The sequence below is a fragment of the Crocodylus siamensis genome, chromosome 4, assembly GCF_052110815.1.
Source record: "Crocodylus siamensis isolate JL-2025a chromosome 4, ASM5211081v1, whole genome shotgun sequence".
NCBI classification, from domain to species: Eukaryota; Metazoa; Chordata; order Crocodylia; family Crocodylidae; genus Crocodylus; species Crocodylus siamensis.
In genome coordinates, this window is record NC_143398.1 from 247,528,119 (window position 1) to 247,549,728 (window position 21,610).

At 60.3% G+C, this 21,610-nt stretch overlaps 1 protein-coding gene across 1 annotated transcript; it reads left to right on the forward strand.

Annotated features, from left to right (window-relative positions):
- Nucleotides 1-31: 31 nt before the first annotated feature.
- On the forward strand, nucleotides 32-10,049 carry LOC149867823 (apolipoprotein L1-like). Its single transcript, XM_090046227.1, has 2 exons — nucleotides 32-2,282; nucleotides 6,980-10,049. The coding sequence occupies exons 1-2, from the start codon at nucleotides 2,257-2,259 to the stop codon at nucleotides 7,734-7,736; spliced, it is 783 nt and encodes a 260-aa protein (XP_089902353.1). The 5' UTR covers nucleotides 32-2,256; the 3' UTR covers nucleotides 7,737-10,049.
- Nucleotides 10,050-21,610: the final 11,561 nt, after the last annotated feature.

Sequence of the window (21,610 nt, forward strand, 5' to 3'; positions counted from 1 at the left end):
CGCTGGGCTCAGCCCAGAGCAGAACTTGAGAGGCGCCGACAACTGTGGTTTGGCCATTTGGGTTCTGCGCTCGTTAACAAAGCCAGGAAGCTCCTGGGTGCTTCTCCAGGCCTCCTGGCGAGGCACCAGATGTGCACGCTGGGAAATAGCCGAACCAAATTAGCTAAAACTTGGCTCATTTTGTAGATTGCACTGAGATTTCATAGACGAGCGGGGACGCCGGCACCGCCATCCGCTCTGCGGCACAGGCCATTAAGTGTCACCAAAGCCCCCCACGCAAGCCGTGCCAGTGCCCAGCATATTACAGCCAGCGCCACAGGCAGAGCCGGAGGGGTCTTGGCGCCTCCAGCCCCCACAGGGCCTTGGTCCAGCGCAACCTGCGCGTGCCCAGCCATCCCCAAGGAGGAGCTGCCCCAAGGCGAGAACCCGCCCACCTGCCCCACGGAGCCTGCAAGAGAGACCCCCAGCCAGACTTGAGGACCAGGGGCTCCCTGCAGCACCTCCAAGCAGGACTCATCCCCTGACCTAGCCCTGGCGGGACAAGGCTCTGGGCGGGAGAGAAGGCACCTGGGGGCAGCCAGGCTCTGTCATGTGGCACCGTGTGGTGCGGTGTCCTGTCTGGAGACACAGGACGGTTCCCAGGGGCAGGACCCATGGCCCGGGCCGGGCCGGCCTGGGGTCTCTGTGGAACTGGCCCCCCTCAGCCCTGCGCTGTTCTCCGGCGCCCGGCGCGGCTCCCCCACAACAGCCCCGCTCTGCCCCAGGACGGCCCATGTCCTGAAACGATGTCAGTAAATGCTCAGGAGACCCCAGGCAGAGGCCGTGTCCCACTGCAGAGGAAGGCAAACGCCCCCAGTCCATATCGAGGGGGAGAAATTCCTTCTTTCCCCAGCGCGGTGTCCGGCTGACCCTAAGCGGAGGGGCAAGACCCTCTAGCCAGGGCCCTCTGCCAAGGGCGGGGCGGCTGCATGCCGGGAGCTTCGTCTGCGAGCAGGCTGATGGCGTAGGAGATGGATCCGACCGAGGCTTCGGCTCCTCCAGGCCCCACGGCGTTGCCGAGCTGAGGCCATTGCTGGGGCATTGGCACGGGGAGAAGGACAAAGCGCCGGGTGAGTCGAGCAGGTCCGAGCTGGATCCTGGCAGGGAAAGCACCGAGCCTCCCATTCGTTCCCCTGGACACAGCAAACAAACAGCCGCGGGGTGTTCCTGCTGCCCAGGCCTGGGAGAGGGAGCCCAGACAGATCAATGCCGACCGTTCGCCGAGCAACGCAGGACTGGCAGGCTCATCCCCTCCCCTCCCCACAGCCACAAGCACCGGGGCGGGGGGCGCGCCCCACCGCTGCCCCGCCACAGCCGCGGGAGCGCGGGGTCTCTGCTCCGGCCCTACCCCCGCTCGCACTGGCTCGGCTTTTTCCAAGGGACACAGAATCCGAGAGGACCGGGCCCTCGAGTCCAGCGCTCCTTTCCCTGTTCAGGCCGAAGGACCCCCTGGAAAATGCCGGCTCTGGGCTTTCCCCGGCTTCTCTGGGAAAACCCCAGAGCGATTCTGCTGCTGCAAAGGCTGCAGCCATCTAGGACGCTTGTGACGTGCCGGTTTCCCAGCTAGGGTCTCTGGGTTTACGCTGTGAATCCAGGACCCTGAACCCCATCTCAGCCGCATGCACAGGGTCCCAAGCGAGACCCCCGCGGCCCCTCCCAGGGACCTTCTCTGGGGCTAGGCCCCATCGCGCTTAGAGGTGAACACAAAGCCAGCACAACTCGGGCGGCACAAGGACTGGCACGCTCGAGGCTGCCCGGTGCTTGCAGGAGGCCACCGCCAGACCAGACCTCTGTCAACGAGCTGCCAAAGCCCAAGCCCCAGGAGTGACCCCCCAGCCCCGTTTCCAAGGCTGGGACCATCCCCTCCAGCAGACGTCCTGCTCTGCAGCCAGGGCCCGTCGGCTCGGGCCACAGCCAGCCTCTGGCTGCGGGTCTGTCCAGGCTACAGCCGGCACCTCACAGGCCCTCGTCTACCAAACTGCTGCCGTTCCCCATGACCAGTTTGCTTTTCCAGTAATCAGAAACCAAAAGCACCTGCCACTCCCAGGCCCCCACCGCAAAGCTGGGCTGGGCAGCAAGGCATGAAAAGATCAGGTGCATAAAAGAGGCGCAGCAGGAGAGCCGTCTCCAGCCGCTCTGGGAAGGGACCACAGCAGCTCCGGCCTCTGCCGACGTCCCCACGCGCTTGCTGTCCTGCCCGTGCCCCGCTGCAGTGAGATGGGGAGCAAGCAAATCGGCTTTGGGTGAGTTGGGGCTCGGGTTGGCCCCTGGGCTGCCCCTTCCCAGCGGTGGGTGTGGAAGCAGCTGCCCCACGAGTTTCCCCCAAATCCCTGCTAGGAAGTGGACCCACACCCAGGCCACGTGTGACAAACACACCACGCACGCCTGCAGGGCCCGAGCCAGGGAGAGGGGCACGGTGTGAGAGGGGCTGAGCCCTGCCCCCTGCACCACGGGCAGACGAGCGGGGAGAAATAGCAGTAACTACCAAATGGGGCAGTTTCCTTGGGCCTGAACAATGGCTCCCTGCACCAGGCTAGGAGCCAGCTCACACAGTCCCCGTGACCGCCACGGGCTCCGAGACCCGCTCTGCCAACTCCTTCCCTGCCCGCTGAAGTTGGTCAGGCCGAGGCGACTTGCATCCCTTCAGACCAAATGAGAAGCCCCCGACGGCCTGCTCGGCTGTCGCAACACCTCCCCCCACGCTGGCCGTACGGCTTCGGGTGGCCGCCTGCTTCCAGGTTTCTTATTTTCACTGAGGACGGAGGCCGAGTGGCATCGAGCTGTTCCCTCGCCGTCAACACCACAGCGCAAGCCGGCCCCTGGCCGCGGGCCCTCCCTGACCGGCACGCTCAGCAGAGCCCTCCTTCTCATCCCTAACACACGCTTCACCTTCCCAGGTGTGCCACGAAGCAACCCACACGCACCTGATTCTCCTCCCTGCCTGATCAGCTGCTCTGCTTTCTGCTCCCGGCCCCGTCTTCCCCCTCCCCAATGTGGCGAGGCTGCCCGTGCTGCAGGGTGGCCACCCCTGCCCATTAGAAACCACCAGGCCTCCTGCGCCCCTTTCATTTATCCCAGTGGATGCCAACTTTTCTGGCAGGTGGGTCACAAAATAAGCCCTACACTCTCCTCGAGCACCCTTCCTGCCTGATCCACCGCTCTGCTTTCTGCCCCCTGCCCTATCTGTGCTGCTGCCCCCTCCCCTGTCTGCCACGTGCCACACACAGGCTGCCCAGGCCACTCCCACACGGGTCGCCCATCCCTGCATCCGTCTGTCTCCCCGTGGGACCTGGCCTGCTGCTCCTCCGAGTCAGCTGAAATCATAGAATCACAGAAGTGGGGTCGAAGGGACCTTGTAGATCTTCAAGTCCGACCCCCCGCCTGGGCGGGAGAAAAACTGGACTCAAATGAGTGCCGCCATGTAGGCATTGTGGCGGGCCAGTAGGGGGCGCTCCTGGGTTGAGCTCCCCCCGCCCCACCTTCCTGGCCCCGAGCGCCTCCCCGGGGCACCTCGCGTCCAGCCGACCCCCTTCCCAGAGCACACGCGCTAGCCTGCGGGTAACGTAGCTGCCACCACCCCAAGAAGGGACTATCTCGGCCCTGTGTCCTCGGGGAAACACAGGCCTAAAGTCCTACGGGTACTCAACCCAGTACAGGCTCTTGGGCACTTCCCCAAGTCGGGGGCCAAAAAGGAAAGTCTCTCTCAGTCCGCAGACCTAAGGGGTCTCTTGGGCATAATTTAAACCCACTCCTCAATAAGTCTCCCACACCAGTCAAAAAGGAGAACTGTATTGATTACAAGGGGTAGGGTAAACTAGGGTACAGGATTGAGCAATAACTTAGAAATCCTAAAGAGCAAACAGTGTGGCTGCAGTAGCCTTTTGATCACGCATCTGCGTTACTGCCAGTTAGATATCTACCCAGATCTCAAGTAGCTTATTCACAAGCATCTTTCAAAGGCAGGCGAGGTTTCACTCTGGAGGCAGGCCGTTTCTAGCTCGTGAGTTTTGGGGGAGAGAGCCAGTTTCAGATGGTAAAGCTCCTCTGAGTCCCCCGCATGGCTGCTGCCCCCCCATCCTGGGCAGTCTTAACTTATATCTGCATCCAGTTTTGGGCTCCACAATTCAAAAAGGATGTGGAGAAGCTTGAGAGAGTCCAGAGGAGAGCCACGCGCATGATCAGAGGTCAGGAAAACAGACCTTATGATGACAGGCTGAGAGCCATGGGGGTCTCTAGCCTGGAAAAGCGCAGGCTCAGGGGTGATCTGGTGGCCAGCTATAAGTTTATCAGGAGTGACCACCAGGATCTGGGGGAACGTCTGTTCACCAGAGCGCCCCAAGGGATGACGAGGTCGGACGGTCACAACCTCCTGCAAGACCATTTCAGGCTGGACATAAGGAAGAATTTCTTTACTGTCCGAGCCCCCAAGGTCTGGAACAGTCTGCCAGCGGAGGTGGTTCAAGCACCTACATTGAACACCTTCAAAAGTAAATTGGATGCTTATCTTGCTGGGAACCTGTGACCCCAGCTGACTTCCTGCCCTTTGGGCAGGGGGCTGGACTCGATGATCTCCCGAGGTCCCTTCCAGCCCGAATGTCTATGAAATCTATGAAATCTATGAAATATAGCCCCTGTGACCTCGTTCACCTGGTCCAGTGGAAATACATCACTAGTTACTGGACAGACTCCAGCCCACCAGGTAGATGCCCCTCACCCAGGTGGCTGATGCCAGTCCTGTGGGCAGAGGGAGCAGGTTCCCCCTCCCTCAGGACTGCAGCCAGCTCAGGTTACCTAAAGAGACCAGCTGAGGTGTGACTCCTCTGTGCTGGCCCATCTAATCACATTGTCACAGGGCAGAGATTTTGGGGAGAAACAAAGGTGGCTTCCTGCCACAGGCACCAAGCCTCCTCTTAAAGCCCCCCAGGGTAGGAGCCAGCACCACTTCCCTTGGAAGTTGGTTGCAGATCCTAGCCGCCCTGACCGTGAAGTCGTTCTTACAGATGTCTGATCTAAACCTCCTCTCCAACAACTTGTGGCCGTTATTCCTTGTTATTTGGGGGGGCGCTCAGGGAAACAAGGTCTCTCCCAAACCCTTCTGGTCCCCTCCCAGTGAGTTTATAGACGGTCACCAGGTCCCCCCTCAGCCTTCTCTTGTGGAGGCTGAACAGGTTCAGGTCCCGTCGCCTCTCCCCGTAGGGCCTGCCCTGTCGCCCCCGATCATGCGAGTGGCCTCCTCTGGACCCTCTCCATGTTGTCCACATCCCTCCTGCAGTGCGGCGCCCAGAACTGGACGCAGGACTCCAGCTGCGGCCTGACCAGTGCCGCGTAGAGGGGGAGGATCACCTCCCTGGACCTGCTCAAGATGCATCTGCGGATGCATGACAAGGTGCGGATGGCCCTGCCAACCATGACCTCGCATTGTCGGCCCATGTTCAATAATGACTCCAAGATCCCTTTCTGCCTCCCTGCTCTCAGGAAGGGAGTTTCCCATCTTATAAGTGTGCTGCTGGTCACTACTGCTCACGTGCAGCACCCTGCACTTGTCAGTGTTGAAACGCATCCTGTTTTTGTTAGCCCACTCCTGTAACCTATCCAGGTCTTGCTGCAGTCGTTCCCTCCCTACTAGCGTGCTCACCTCACGCCAAATTTTGGTATCATCAGCGAATTTAAACAGGTTGCTTTTCACCCCATCGTCCAAATAGTTGATAAAGAAATTGAACAGCGCGGGCCCAAGGACTGAGCCCTGGGGGACTCCGCTGCCCACTTCCCCCCAGGTTGAATATGACCCATCCACCACCACCCTCTGAGTGCGACCCTTCAGCCAATCTGCAATCCATCTGACTGTGTAGGCACCAAAGCCACAGTCACCTAGTTTTTTAATGAGGATGGGGTGGGAGACGGTGTCAAAGGCCTTGCTGAAGTCCAGAAAGACTATATCCACAGCGACACCTGCATCCATTGCCTTTGTGACCTGATCATAAAAGGCAATCAGGTTGGTCTGACATGAGCTGCCCCTAATGACACCGTGCTGGTTGCCCTTGAGCATCATCCCTGAAGCCGGCCCATCGCAGATGTGCTCCTTGATGATCTTCTCAAAGAGTTTCCCTAGTATTGAGGTAAGACTGACGGGCCTATAGTTGCCCGGGTCCTCCCTCCTCTCTAGCTCCAGGCACGGGTTGAGCGGGGCAGCAGGAGGGCTCCTGCGACGGGTGCAGGGATCGGCCCTGTCTCGCTCTCCAGCGTTGGGCAGCCCCCGCCCCAGCGCAGCCAGCTGCGCCTCTGTCCGTCGCTGCCAGCTCCTAGCTCTTGGATCCTCTCGTCCCCCTCAGCGACAGCCTTGTCCGACTCTGCTCCCAGCCCGGTCTCTGGAATATTTTTGGGGTTTGTGGGGCAACAGCCACTGTTGAACGGGAAAGAAACAAAACCTGTTACAGATGCAGGGGATCAGCTGCCTCCGAATGGACCCTCCCTCTTTCCCGATCCCCAGGGATCACCTCACCATGATACCAGGGCATCTGCCCTGTGAACCAGGGACCCAGGGTCGGGATCACCCGGGCTGCGGGGACGGACAAGCCCGTGGTTAAGGGGGGGTGAAGTCTTCTGGGAGGGAAGCAGCCCGTGGGTTCCGGCCACAGGCAAGGCTCACAGCTGAGGGGGCAGAAACACCTGCTGGGCGGGCCAGAGCTGCCCCTGGGGCTTTCACCTGCCCCGACTCACCTGTGCCTGGTTGGGGCTGGAGGCAGGATCCAGGCCCTGCAGATGCACCGCTGCCCTGCCACAGCCTGGCCCCAAGCTAATCCAGGGGCATTTGCCCACACGAGACATACTCACAACGGACCCCCCAGGACAGGAGGAAGTCACTGCCGGGCAGACGTCGCACCAGCACCAGCAGCTCAGACCCAGGAAATAATTCCCCCTTTTCCACTCTTTTCTCCTTTAGCAAACCAGCTGGGATGAACACTATGGAAGAGCTGAGGCAGAAGCTGCTCTTGGCCCGGGACAACCTGCAGCAGCACATAGCAGCGCTTCAGGCAATCGCTGATGCCGTGGACGAGGTTCACAGGGGCGCCACGATAGCAAACATTACTGGAGGGGCGGTGGGCATCGCAGGTGGGATCACCACCATCGTGGGGCTCTGCCTCGCCCCCGTGACCTTCGGGGCATCGCTGATCGTGTCCCTCACGGGGCTCGGCGTCTCCCTGGCAGGCGGCCTGACCAGCGCGGCAGCCACCACCACCGACATCGTGAAGAGGAAAGTCAAGAAGGGAGAGGTACAAGAGATCCTAAAGCAGTGCCAGGATGAGCTGGAACCCATCCAGGACTACGTGAAGACCATTGGCAACTGCGAACAAGAGCTCTGCGAAGAACTGAGGCTGCTGTTTGCAGTGTGGGGAGGAACCGGACGGGCCGCTAACAACACCGCGCAGATAGTCAGAGCCAGCGCGCTGCTGGCCAGCGCCGGGCGAGTGGCAAGATTTGCAGGAGCCGCCCTGCACGCCGTGACTGCCGTCACCCTGGCACTGGACATCTTCTTCACGGTGAAGGATGCCGTAGAGCTCCACAGGGGCGCCAGGACAGAGCTGGCGGCCAAGATCCGGGAGGCAATTGCTGGCCTGACGCAGACGATGGATGAACTCGACAAGGTGCTGGACCTGCTGGCTGCAAGGAGCGGGATGCCGGGTGCAGCAGGCCCGTAACAGAATCCGTCCTCGGGAGGAGTCAGTCGTGCAGTGCTTCCCCATGCGCTATCCAGCCGCAATCGTGGTTATCACACTCAAGTGTGGAATTAAAGCAAGGCCTTCAATCATCAAATGTTAATTAATAAGATATTAATAATGAAGGAGACCTAAAATCATTGAATCATAAGAAAATGAGGGTTGGATGGGAGCTGAAGAGGTTCCATCTAGTCCAGCCCCCTGCTCCAAGCAGGACCAGCCCCAACTACATCATCCCAGACAAGACTTTGTTGAGAGAGTCTTCAAAACCTCCCAGGATGGAGACTCCCCAGCAAGGTTTTGGGTCTCTCCTAATTATAGATTTATAGTTTCATAGTTTCAAACGACCCCAGCAAGGTGTACATCCAGCCTCCTCTTAAACACCCCCAGGGTAGGAGCCAGCACCACTTCCCTTGGAAGTTGGTTCCAGACCCTAGCCGCCCTGACTGTGAAGTCGCGCCTCCTGATGTCTAGCCTGAATCTCCCCTTTGCCAGCTTGTGACCATTATTCCTGGTCACTCCTGGCAGTGCTTGGGGAAACAGGGACTCCCCCAACGCCTGCTGGTCCCCCCTGACTAGTTTGTAACAGGCCACTAGATCCCCCTCAGCCTTCTCTTGTGGAGGCTGAACAGGTTCAGGTCCCGTCGCCTCTCCTCGTAGGGCCTGCCCTGCTGCCCCCGATCATGCGAGTGGCCTCCTCTGGACCCTCTCCATGCTGTCCACATCCCTCCTGAAGTGCGGCGCCCAGAACTGGATGCAGGACTCCAGCTGCAGCCTGACCAGTGCCGCATAGAGGGGGAGGATCACCTCCCTGGACCTGCTCGAGATGCACCTGTGGATGCACGACAGGGTGCGGTCGGCCTTCCTGACCGCGTTGCCGGCCCCAGGTTCATCTTGGCATCAATGATGACTCCAAGATCCTTTTCTGCCTCTGTACTGACGAGAAGGGAGCTCCCCAGCCTGTAGGTATGGTGCTGGCTCTTCCTCCCCAGGTGCAGCACCTTGCACTTGTCAGTGTTGAATCTCATCCTGTTCTCATCCGCCCACCCCTGTAACCTGTCTAGGTCCGATTGCAGCCTGTTCCTCCCTTCTAGCGTGCCCACAGCCCCCAACATCTTAGTGTCATCAGCAAATTTGAACAGGGTGCTTTTTACCCCCTCGTCCAAGTCACTGATGAAGATGTTGAACAGTGCGGGCCCGAGGACCGAGCCCTGCGGGACCCCACTGCCCACATCCCTCCAGGTCGAAAATGACCCGTCCACCACCGCTCTCTGGGTGCGGCCCTCCAGCCAGTTGGTGACCCATTGACTGTGGGGGTGTCGACACCACAGCCCCCCAGTTTCTGAATGAGAACGGGGTGAGAGACAGTGTCAAAAGCCTTCCGGAAGTCCAGGGAGACTATGTCCGCTGCTACCCCTGAGTCTAAGGATTTGGTGACCTGGTCGTAGAAGCCACCACGTTGGTCTGACAGGACCTGCGGCTAACAAACCCGTGCTGGTTGCCCCTGAGCATAATCTCCCCCCCGGCCCCTCGTGGACATGCGCCAGGATAACTCTCTCAAACAGCTTGCCCAGGATCGAGGTAAGACTGACTGGCCTGTAGTCTCCCGGGTCCTCCTTCCTCCCCTTTTTGAAGATGGGGACCACGCTGGCCTCTCCCAGCCCTCTGGCCCCACTCCAGAGCCCCACGAGTGCTCGTACAGCCGTGCCGGGGGCCCCGCAATGACCTCCGCCAATTCCCTCAGCGCTCGGGGGTGGAGATTGTCCGGACCAGCTGATTTGAACACATCCAGTCCCTCCAGACGTGCCCTGACTAGTAGCAGCAGCATTTGATGATAGTCGGCGAGAACAGCGAGTGCCCAGGAGCAGAGGGTCCAGAAGGGGAAACGCTGCCGCTCCGCAGGGCCTCCCTCACGGCGCTTGGCTGCCCCAGGGCCCAGACGTCTGCCCGCCCACTCGGCCACGAGGCACAGACACGGCCTGCCCGGCAGCAAGGGGATGTGACCCCCTAACAACCTGCCCCATCGTCCTCGAACGAGCAGCGGGGGCTTCAGGGGCATCGGAGGTCCTGGAGAACAGCACCAAACCCATCATGTCAAGGGCTGCACACAATATCTTTCGTTTTAACAGAGCACAGATAAAAAGCAAATCATATCTGAAAAATCAAAGATCTCCTGCTAAACATCTCCATTTTAATTTTATTTTTTTTAAATATGTTTTTCCTGATTTATGCGTGTTTGAGTTATGTATATAGAGGTGATTGCATCATAGCTGAAAATAAAGTCTTACTCTTGAATATTGTGTTGGGGGTAGCGGGGTGTATGTGGGTGGTGTGGGGGGGGTGCAAGAGCCACTCGAGCACTGGGCCCTGGGAGCTGGCCAGGGTGGGTGGCAGGAGTGGGGGGTGCCAGGGGGAAGGAGGCTGGGAGCTGCAGCTTGAGCTCCTGGCTGCAGTCCCCCATCACCCCTGCACTTGTGGCCCCTGCCCCAGCTTCCTCCCCCACCTCTCCGGTCCCCGGGAGCCGCAGGGAGCCCCGTGCGATGGAGCCAGGGAGGCTCAGCCCCACTCCCTGCCACAAGGGTCCAAAGAGGCTTGGACAACCTCAGTGAAGACAGGTTGGTTTGTGGGGGGACAACAGCCTGGTTAGGGCTCCAGCCTCCAAATTTGGGCTCCCTCATCCTCTGCAGGCTGGGGCTGGGCAGGGGGAGGCAGGGAGGACAGAGCAGGCAGGGTGTGCCCTATAAATGCCCCCCCCAGCATCCACCCGGTATCACAGGGAGAGGCGGATGCACCGGTGTCCCCCCTGTACAGCAGGTCCTACATTAAAACCCTGCACATGCCCCGCTGGCACATGCCGTTCCCTTTGCACAGAGCGGATGTGATCAATGGTAACGAGACGGCTTCTAATCCTGCTCAGTGTCTCTCGGGAGGAGATCAGTATTAAATCGGCACGTGCTGGAGGCTTGACTTTTGTAGCTCTGGTGTTATTGTTATGAGAGAAACTTCGATGAATCCTGGCGCTGACATGCACTGCCCTACAAGCACTGCCCAGCCACAGTAACCCAGGTAATTTCCTCCACATGATGGACAAGGTGAGGGGCAGCTTCTGTGCGCTCGGGTGAGAGCTGGAGGTCAGCCACAGGTGTCCACCGGTGCCCCACATCCAGTTTTGCTAAGCAGAGCCTCATGCAGCATCCGTGGTCCTGTGGCCAAGGCGTGTACAAGCCAGCGCTGTCCAGGAGGTGAGGTGCCCTCTCCCCCACCTCTTCCATCTGCTCTTGTAGAGCAAGTTGCAGCCGGCAGATATCGGGAAGCCAGTCACGTCGCCCATCTCGGTGCAGCTTCGGGACGTGTCTAGCAGAGATAAGGTCAGGCAAGATAAGCAGATAGACGCGCAGGCGGGGAGCTGACCTGACTGAGGGCTCGCAGTTTAAAGGGTTGGCACAGATAGGCCTTAGGCCCATGCAAGACCTACAACAAGGTCATCTTGCAGGTCTTTAAGCGCAGTGATTTACAGTCAGTTGTAAACACTCGGGAGATGCAAGCACGAGCTGAAACAGTGCTTGGAGCATTTGGGCAATAAAATTCAGTAGTAAAAGTACTTACAGCTGCGTCAGCTAAATGCAATAAAGCCATAGCAACCAGGTGCCTGGGATACTAGCGTTAGCAAAGCCTCATAAACCTGGAGATCCTGCTCAGATGGCAGTGCAATAAGGGAGAGGAGCGGGGAAGCCGGGGAGTGGAACAGCAGTGCCCCGGTGCTGCCGGGAGAGCACGGCAGAGCTGGGCCCTTGGCACAGCAGCCTGGCCCTGGGGAAGCGTGGCGAGGAGTCTGTAAGTCATAGCTACCTTCGCCCTTCCTGCGTGGATGCTCTCACAAGGCTGCCTCTTCTACTGCACTTTCTAGCCGCCCCTGCTGAAACCTCTTCACTCCTAATCCACAGCTCTCTGCCACTCCTCCAGGCAGACGGTTTGCATTTATATAGAGTTGTCCGTCTCCCAGCTGCTTTGCTTGGCCTGTGCTTGATAAGGGCACCAGATGCCCATCCAGCAGCTCTACAGCTGGCCCAGTAACAGAGATTGCAAGCACCCTTTGCCTCTTGGACATTTCCTGTATTATCACGGCTACATCCGCACTTCCCAGTTACACACACTAGTGCATCACCCAATTACACTTGCTAGAGCACCCCTGCTCCTGAGAGAGGCCAGAACCGCACGACCCCCTTGTCACACGAAGCACCCAGGAACGTGCCATGGGCCAAAGCAAGGGAGAGCCAGGGCACCTCTGCTCGTTCACCTGTAGCCTCTTCTGCCTCCCCATCTTGCTCAAGCATGGAAAAGGTGCCCGGGAAGCCTGCCATGTCTCGCTCTCCTCTGGCTCCTGTGCACAGACCCAGGCTCCCAGAGCTGGGGACAGCACCAGGCAAGGCGCCATCTGTGGCGGCGTGGGACGTGGCCAGAGGGGATCTCCGGCCGCCCCCGCGGTCCCGCTTGTTCTTGCAGTGACATCCGTTCTCTGCCACTCCTGGACCAAGCCCGGATGAGGCAGGAGAGGTCTGGCCAGCCCATGCATGCTGCTCTTCTCTTCCTGCAGAGCTCATGTCGCTACTGCGCAGGGTCCCGAGGGCCGGCTGGCCCTGCCCCGCAGACTAGGGGATCACAGGAACTCGACACGCCCATGACCGGCCGGCGACCACACCGGAGCTCCAGCCAGCGGGACCCTGCCCACGTACGGCTCATGCGCCAGGCTGCATCGGGATCCGAGCGCTCGGACCCTCGCAGGATTGAACCCTGCTTGAGCAGACCCAGGTTTAGTCCACCCAGAGGAAAACCATTTCCTGTTTGGTCAAGAAGTGAAGTGGTGGACCAAAAGATGTTTACTAGGCCAGTGCGAGTCGGCAGCTATTCGATCCGGCCGCTTCGGATGCCCGCGAGCCGATCTGGTGCTCGGGACCGGGTCCTGCTTCGATGCGGCCGAAGCGGAGCTGCCTCGGAGATCCGGCCATAGGGTATAATGGGGGATCAATTAAATAGCTATAACTTGGTTGTTTTTTCTCTGATTTGCATGAAACTTGCAGGGGTGGTAGCCCCCACTGAGAGCATGAAGCCTGCCAAGTTTCAAGGAGTTTTGCCTGTCAGCAGGTTGAGGCGCAAACCCCCAAGCCCCTGCACACATCTTCTTGAAACTTGGCAGGCTCCATGGCCTCACCAGGGGCCACTCCCCCCGGCAGTTTTCACCCCCCTGTGGTGTAACACTTACACGTGACAGAAGTTTTGCTTTCATGAATTTGGGGTGCAGTTCCCCCCAAACCCCTACACAGATCTTCTTGAAACATGGTAGGATCCATGCACACAGCAGAGGCTACCACCCCTGCAATTTTCATTCAAATCAGACAAAAAACAACCAAGTTATAGATACTTCATTGGTTCCCCATTATACCCTGTGGCTGGCTCTCCGAGGCGGCGCCAAAGCTTTTCCAAACCACTTTGGAAAGCCGCAAGAAGCCGTCGCTTCGATCCGGACATGCTGCTTCAGACACCGAAACATCTGAAGCAGGGTCCGAAGCGTCGCACAGCCCTACTGTTGATTAGGTGTGAAACGCAGCCTCCCACGCAGCGCTGCCGTAGCAAGCAACAGCCCCCCGGCTCCCGGGGCGGTCACGGGGAATCTTCTCACGGGGGTCGGCTCGAGCTGGATCGGAGGCCACAGGATGCATCGTGCAAGGCCACAGGTCCTCGGGCACCACCAAGCCACGCAGTGCAGCCCTGCGCAAGGAACCAGGTCCTTTTTGGAAACAGGCACCGTGGGGAGGGCGCTTCCCTCCCGGAGGAGGAAAGACGCTTCACTGCTTCTCCCTGCTCGGGGAAGGGACACGCGAAACCCAGCCCCGAAGCCATGAAGGGGAAGGGGCCAGTTTCTGCCCGAGTCGTCCGCTGGGAAGGGGGCACGGCAAGCTCAGCCAGCCACGGTGCATTAAACCAAATGCTTGATTCCTGTCTCTTCTCCTTCCTGTATTTATGCCTTAAAATATCAATTAACACAAAGGAGGCATCAGCAAGCGGCGGTGGCTAGTCCTTGCGTTTATATATATCCCCACTCCGGCGCAGCACGCAGCGCCGCACGCTGCCTGGTTTTTAAGCTTCTCTGAGCGTCGTAAACAAGCTGGAAGCAGCAGGATTTGTGGCTCTGCAGCCTCCTGCCTGCTGTGCCAGGCCTGGGCTCCTACTTGTCCAGCGCAGAGGAGTCCAGCTCAGAACACAACTTAAAACCATCTATTAAAGTGAAATGCTCTTGGTTTAGAAAACAGAGAGGGTTTAAACAGATGTGCTTTCTGCTTAGTGATGGTCTGTAGCCTTTCAACCAAAAAACACTTTGTTCTGCCTCTCTCACGCTTGCTTTGAAGTATGTGGTCACAGCAGCCGGGCACTGCCCTAACGAGAAATTGCTTCATCAAGAAAAACTCTCAGAAAAGCAGAAGTGGTGTCAGGAGAGGTGAAGCTTCTGCTGCAGACATTTGCTGAAGCACAACCCCGGGTCCCCCTTGTTCACAAAGCGCTAGCGCCTCAACGAGTCATCCACCCTGGACGGAGTTGCAAATTGCCCGAGCTCAGGGCTGTTGCAGCCCCCAGCTCTTCGTATTTGTTGATTTTGCAGCTCCTCTCTTTGCAGAGCATGTTTATTGTGGCAGGTTTTTTGCTCTCTGGGTGTTTTCTGTTCTCACACATGTGAGCCCAGAGCTTGTATCCCAGGTCAGACCACAGCGCTGACCAGCTACAAACACTTGTGACCGGCTAAGCTGTCGTGATGACGGCCTTGTCCTCGCCCGCGCTGGTGAGGGAACAGGTGGACCTGGAAAACACCTGCAAGTCATCTATGGTTTCTGGACACAGCAAATAGACTGAACGTGCAACAATATCTCCAAGGCTGCAGCTCAGCTGAGGCAAAAGGCTTCCTCAAAAATGCCATGAGAGTTAAAAAATTGCTTCAAATAAGCATGTCACAGATGATGCAGAGAAGGCTGGAGTATTTGATGCTTCACAAATAGGGGCAGCTACCAGATGACGAGCACAGCTGGCAGCAAAGACAGGGAAGACAAACAGCCTAGAGTAAAAGCAGGACAGGTTCGGGATTACATACAGAAGCGGGATGTTTTCAGCATGGCAGGACTGGATGGGAGGCACCCGAGGGGACCGAAGGAACAGGCTGGGGTAATTTCAGAGCCACTAGCAGCCCTCAGTCAAGGCCCCAGACAACTGGAAAAGGGCTCACACAGCACCGGGCTCCAGGAAAGGGAAGGAGGAGGATGCAGGGATTGCTGGCAAGAGGCCGGAGCAGCGGCTCAGGGAGGCTGTTGGGAAGCGGCTGGAGGAGAACGTGTGACTGGGAACAGGCAGCATGGATTCACCGAGGCAAGTCACCGATTCAGTGCCTGGTTGTGCGGACGGGCAAGCCACGGATGTGATGCACCTTCACTTCAGCAAGGCTTCTGACACAACATTGTCGTGGAAATACAGACGAGATCAGGGCTGTCAAACTGGCGGCTTGCAAGCCATATGCAGCCTGCAAGGGATGACGTTGCCCCCCCAGCTCCAGCCCAGCTGCAGTCTCCAGGCCCCTCTTCCTCCCTCCGGCTTCTACTTCCCGCCCCGCCGCACCCCACGGCGCAGGGAGCCGAGCGTGATGCTGGTCCTCGAGGCCAGAGGGGACGGGACTAGGACCAGGGCCCTCAAGCGGCAGCAGAGGAAATGCAGGTGGGAGACAAGGGGGCACTTTCTGCCGCCGAGTGCTGCAACAGGCCCCTGGAGAAGCGGTGGGCCGACTCCCCGTCCCCGGAGACGTGCAGGAACAAACCGTGGCCGGGCCAGTGGCACAGGGACGATCCTGCCCTGGGCAGGGGCTGCACTGGCGGTGGCCTGGCGACGTCCCTTCCAGCCCCGCTCCCACGTTAGCACAAACTCTCCCGGCCGCGTGGAGGGGCCGGCAGCAGAGAGAGGCCCGGTCCGCACGAACACGCAGAGAAGCAGCTAGACAGTCGCAGGCAGCGCACGAGGGAGACCCAGAAGGACGGCCCATCCCGGCAGGGCAGGCCCCCACCTCCCATTTGGGACACAGAGATCTAATTTTAGGGAACCCAGCACAAGCACAGCCCCGTTCCCCCTCTCCTAGGCCCTGCAGAAAGAAAACTCCCACCAGGACACTTAGAAAGTGAAATGCCAGTTTGGGGACAAGGAATCGGCAAACGTGACCGCACAATTCAGGACCCTCCTCCCCCATCCCCCGCCCGTCGCGCTCTCAGGGTGACTTAGGATCTCGTCCTGGACAAACACGGAGAACCAGAAGCATCTACAACAAAACAGTTTCACCTTGAAAGGAAATGAGCGGACCTAATTTAATAACGCTAATGTTTGCGGGCACCGTCCATAATGAGATGCAATAGCTCTCCGCGCCCGGAAAAGCAAGACACGTCCCCTTGGCTTATCTTGTTTTGCTGAAACACAAGTGGGATTTCTGCCGCTGAGGAGCTCGTCCTGGCACCGCAGAGCGATGCCGAACAACAGGATTCAAGTCACTCGCTGGTTCTGTCATGCGAGTTATAATTGCGCGAGCAAGGACCCCGTGCGAGCGGCTCGGGATAAGGAAGGAGAGCTGCGCGGGAGGAGGAAGGAGACCCCCAGGGTCTGCAGACAGCCGCGGAGGAGTCTCAAGCGCGTGCAGCTCTGCACCATCGCCGCTTCTCCCCGCAGCAGGTGTGGGGGACTGAACACACCCTGCACCAGCTGCGCCAGGCTGCCGGGGGCTCCCCGTCAGCTCCCTGCCTCCTGCCCCAGCCGTACGTGACAGGAAGTCCTGCTCGCATCTCGAGCACACAACACACCACGTGCTGCGTCGGGCACCCACAAGCTGCAAACCACACGAGCCTGCAAAACCAGCACCAGCTCCAACCCCCACGTCAAGGCACGTCGAAGGGTGATGCTGTCCCCACACAAGGGCTCAGTCAGCCCTGGCCCCTTGGGCGTGCGGGTAGCGTGCCCAGAGCAGCCCGAACCAGAGGCAGAAGTGTGCTGCGCCCCCAGATCCGCAGCGCAGCAGCCACTGGCCGCCTGCTCCCAGACGCTGTGCTCCAGCTCACCCGCAGTCCCAGGGGCCCCCGTTCAGGCATACACAGACACGCGTGTGCATATGCACACAGAGGCAACGCTGTGCGGGGCCAAGCACCCCTGAGTGCATTTCCGTGCACGGAGAACGCAACGCCGGGACTCGATTTGGGCTGACACAGACTCCTGCACGACTAAGCTGTGCCAAGCGTTTGCTGTGAATGCGGATGCCCAGCTCCTTCGCCGCAGTCAGGCCCCTGCCCGTCCCAGCACAGACCACGGAGCACAAGTGATGCACTGGGTGTGCTGGGCTGCCAGCCCTGGGCACGGCGCCGAGCGTTGGAGCCCCCAACCCCCAGCTCAGACGCCTCGGCCCCCCGCACCTGGCCTTGTTCCTGCTGCTGGCTCAGCCTGGCCCAGCACACGGCCCCGGGGGCAGCCACACGCATGTGGGCCCCTGCGCCCCCACCCCACAAGTACACCTGTGCCACCGGACAGAGCTGCAGCCCAGGCTGTCCTCACTGCATCCGGCCCCCCGCACCCATGCCAGCGCCTGGCCTCTCGGGGTCTCCGACAATGCGGCCTCGCTTCCTCCCTCGCCCCCTGCTCCCTGCCCTGTCCCTTCCTGCTCTAAAGGGGCCCGTTACAGTCAGCTTCCAGCATAGCATCCCGGCAGCCCAGGAGCCCCGCGGCCCCCGCTGGCATGCCAGTCACCAAGTCTGACAGACCCCCAACCCCGAGAGCAGGAGGGCAGGGCTCTGCTGCAGATGGACAGCGGACAAACAGCCACTTAAGCCACATGTGTCGCGTGGTACGTGACACGTGGCTGTCCTGGATCCTCAGCAGGCGGAGGTGAGCAGGCAAGCTCCATGCACGTCTCCAGTGTCCTAAAGCAGCACAATTGCAGCGTCACATTTTTGCGTGGCACAGGGGAGCGAGCGTCCGATCCCTGCCGAGCGTGCTGGCCGTGGTCACAGGGCAGCTGTGCACAGTGGAGAGCCCAGAGCCGTGGCTTTGCGCAGCACGTTCCCAGCACGAGGGTGGCCAAGAGGCACTGGCATGGTCACGGCCCTTCCTCAATTAGAGCCGTCCTCGTTACTGGGGATGAAAGCAGCCTCAAGGACGCCCACGCAAGCAGCCAGGACATTAACGATTTGCGCCAGACAATGAGTTGGCAATTAGGATGGCAAGGGGCAGTTGGGGAGGGGGCTCCTGCAGCAGGGACCAGCTGCTTCCCCCACCCCTGAGAAGCTAAGGCTGGGATGGGAGCAGGGCTGGGGTGCGCGGTCGCAGGCCACGTGCTGCCAGGGCTCAGTGCAACCCCAGGCCACTTCCCAACACGGACGTGCCCCACGAGCACTGCACTGACTCCCTGGCCAGGCCTCCAGCCCTTGGTGCCCTGTGCCCATCCCAGCCCACCCACCACGCTGGAGACCATGGGCTCAGCTCTCGTCCATGGTGCAACAGGTCTCTGGGGCCTGCCCACGCCCCGGCGCTGGGGACCGCCTGCCGCGGCACTGGAAGAGAGGGGGACCCGGCTCCTGTCGGCCCCAGGCCAGGCGGCTCCGCTCTGAGCTCAGGTCCCTGGTCCGGTTATCGCATCTGGGGCAGCCTCGTCCCCGCAGCCAAACAGCAAATGTGCAGGAGCAAAGGAAACCCAAACCCTGGGGCTTCCTTCAGAGCCCGGGCAGGCCAGGCCGCACCCAGCCTGCTCTCGTGCTCTTCAGCCCCATTTCGGCTCAGCAGGTCCGGCTGCCCCAGCTCCGGCCCGGCCGGCTCTTAGCTGCTGACCTGCAGCCGGGCCGCGGCCGAGTCCCACCTCGCCTTGCACGGGGTCCGACTCCCCACTCGTGGGTGGAGAGAAACCCTGGGCTGGCCCGGCCACGGCGCCATCCTGCGCCCTGGTGCAATGCTGCAGCAAGGGGGACGGGAATCCAGCGCAGCCGTCCTGCGATCCCGGCACCGGCGGCAAAGCTTGGGTCTCCCTGCTCTGGGCTGGAGGGTGCAGCACGCAGGGGCTGGCCCTCGGTGCCTGTCCAGACATCCCGCAACACGATGGAGGGGGAAGAGGGAAGCCCCAAACCCTCCCCTGGCTCCGGACCTCGCCGCCGGCCTGGGGCACTGCCCTGGGCTCCGGCCGGTGGCTGCGCCCAGGCGATGCTCATGCTCATGCTCCCTCCTCCAGCAGCAGGATCCAGCACCTGCAGCCTGGAGGAGGGGTGCGAAAGGTGCTGCCAGCAGCCAGCCCTTCCCCTGCGCAAGGGTGGACAACGCTGGAGAGGGCCCAGCCGGACAATGGCTCCCACGCGAGGGTGGCTCGGCTCGCGGGGGCACCCGGCAGGGGGTTGTGACCAGGGTCTCTGACTTCGTCTCCCCCATCCCAGATCTCGGGGGTGCCGCAGGCAGCTGGGGGGCAACTGGCCGAAGCCACCGAGACGAAGCTCTTCTCCCTGCGGCCAGAACCGTGATGGCCTCGTGGCTCTCCCGGCCACAAGCGCTGCGGATGCCAGAGCCGAGCCGAGCTGCCCGCGCTCACCTGGGCGCAACATGACTTCTGATTTCAGACGACCCCCAGCAATTAAATAGACCCCCTACATGGAAATTTGTAAAGGTGCGCAAACTTTCCAGGGAGATTATCTAACCGGTGGAAGGTTGTCTGAAACTCATTCTTCCAGCTGCTATGGCGGGGAAAACAGTGGTGGGGGTGGGGGCCAAACCTACACCGCTTGCTCCCCTGGCTCCTTGCCCCTGCCAGGCCTGCCTGGAGCCAGAGCAGAAAGGGGCGGGGGGGAAGCAGGCTGCCGGCTCCCCCACCCCAGCTCCCCCGGCCGCCTGCCGGGGCTCGGCTCCAGCTCCAACTCCGGGGCCAGGGCCAGAGCTGGGCTCGTACTCGCATCCACGCAGGCCTTACAGTGCCATTCGTGCCGGTGGGGGTCAGGTGCAGACACACCGCTGCCCTGGACATGGCGCAGCACTGGAGTCAGGGCTTGGCAGCTCCCCTCAACGCGGTCAAGTGCCAGCGTGGCAGCAGCAGACGACACGGATGCCCCTGGCCACAAAGATGAAGGATGCACCACGGAGCGCGCGGACATCGCTGGCAGCGAAGCAGGGGCCAGGCTGCCCTCCCTCAGCACGAGGACGCCCTGCGCTTGCTCCTCGCGGCGAGGACACAAGGTCCCCTCCGGCAGGACGGCAGTCAGCAGAGGACGGCGTTGTAGCAGCTGCACACGTCCGGCGTTGGAGAGGGACATTGGTGTCACTAACCCTAGCCCAGTGGAGGAGGACTTTGCCCTGCTCACATGCAGGGGCGAGATGAGGGGAGTGGGGTGATACTTTCCTATCTTCAGTGGGGTCGAAAGGCCCCTGAGCCACTAGTGACCAAGAGGACGCAGCTAGGAAATGTTGAGACATTTGTAGCTGGGAAACAGGCAACCAAGGCATTTCCAAGGAGCTATTAATCCACTTTTAACGAGGCTTGGAGCAGCTGGAAAGTCCCTGGCTGTCGTCTTGCTGATATATTAAAAGGGCAAATGCAGCAGCCCAGGGAGAACGACCATGTGCATGACATGAGTCACAGAGAGGTGGGTGCAGGACATGGCAGCCGGATTCACACTGACTGACACAGTCCTACGGAAAACAGGTCTGGTCACACTTGGTTTCTGAGGCTCTCGAGTGCACTGGTGTGAGCAGCTGTTTGGCCAGGCCTCAGAGGCATCCAGCCAAGTCCTGCGAGACCAGGCAAGATGCCGGCAGCTCTGCACAGGCAGCGCAGCCCGCATCGAACAGCAAAACTGGTGAAGTGAGATGGGAAAGTCACTGTGAACAGGACCCTGCAGCGGCCTGTTCTTGAACCAATGCTATTAAATCCGTCAGACCCAGGAAGCCAACCTGTGGCATGCGTGCCATCGGTGACATGGGAAGTCTTTGTTCATGGCATGGGCATCAGGGAAAGAGAGGAACACAGTAGCAGATAGGGCAGGGAACAGAAAGCAGAGCAGCAGATTGGGTAGGGAGCAAAAAGCAGAGCAGCAGAGCAGGCACAGAGTAGTGAGCAGAAAGCAGAGCAAGAGACCAGGCAGAGAGCAAAAAGCAGATCGGGCAGGGCAAGGAGTTTGGGCAGGCACTCCGGGAGCAGAAAGCAGAGCAGCATATGGGGAAAGAAGCCCAAGGGAAGAAGCAAAGCAGCAGATCAAGCAAGGGAAGGGGGCCGGAGGGGCCCTTGGGAGGGACAGGGCTCAGTGGCCCAGGGCAATGGCAGGTCCCCGCTGGCCTGGACGAGGCAATCTGAAGCGCTGCCACCAGCCCGGTGGGCCAGCAAGCGCGGATGGGGCAGCCAGCCACGCAGACGGGGCACGCGGTGAGGGGGAAGCACTGGAACGAGCATCTACCACGATGCTGGTGCAGCCGCGCACCTGGGAGCAGCACAGGGCACGCTCTCGGCCTGGGACAGGGACAAGCAAGCCACCAGCAAGGGCTTGGGCCAGGGAGAGGTGGAGTGAGCAGGAGCGAGCAGGAGCAAGGCTCAGAAGAGACCTGCAAGACCCAGACCTGGTGACAACACTGCCCATGCCCCGGGCACTGCACCTACGGCACCAGAGCAAAGCCAAGAGCGGAGCCGGGCTGCACTGCCCCCTGCCGAGGACGGACCCCCCCATCTCAGGGAGCCTCTGTGAACCCAGCACAACCCGGGGGAGCCGGGCCGGGTCGCGCTACAAGGACCATGGGACCTCAGTGACCAGCGCCACGCGGGTCTCCAGGGA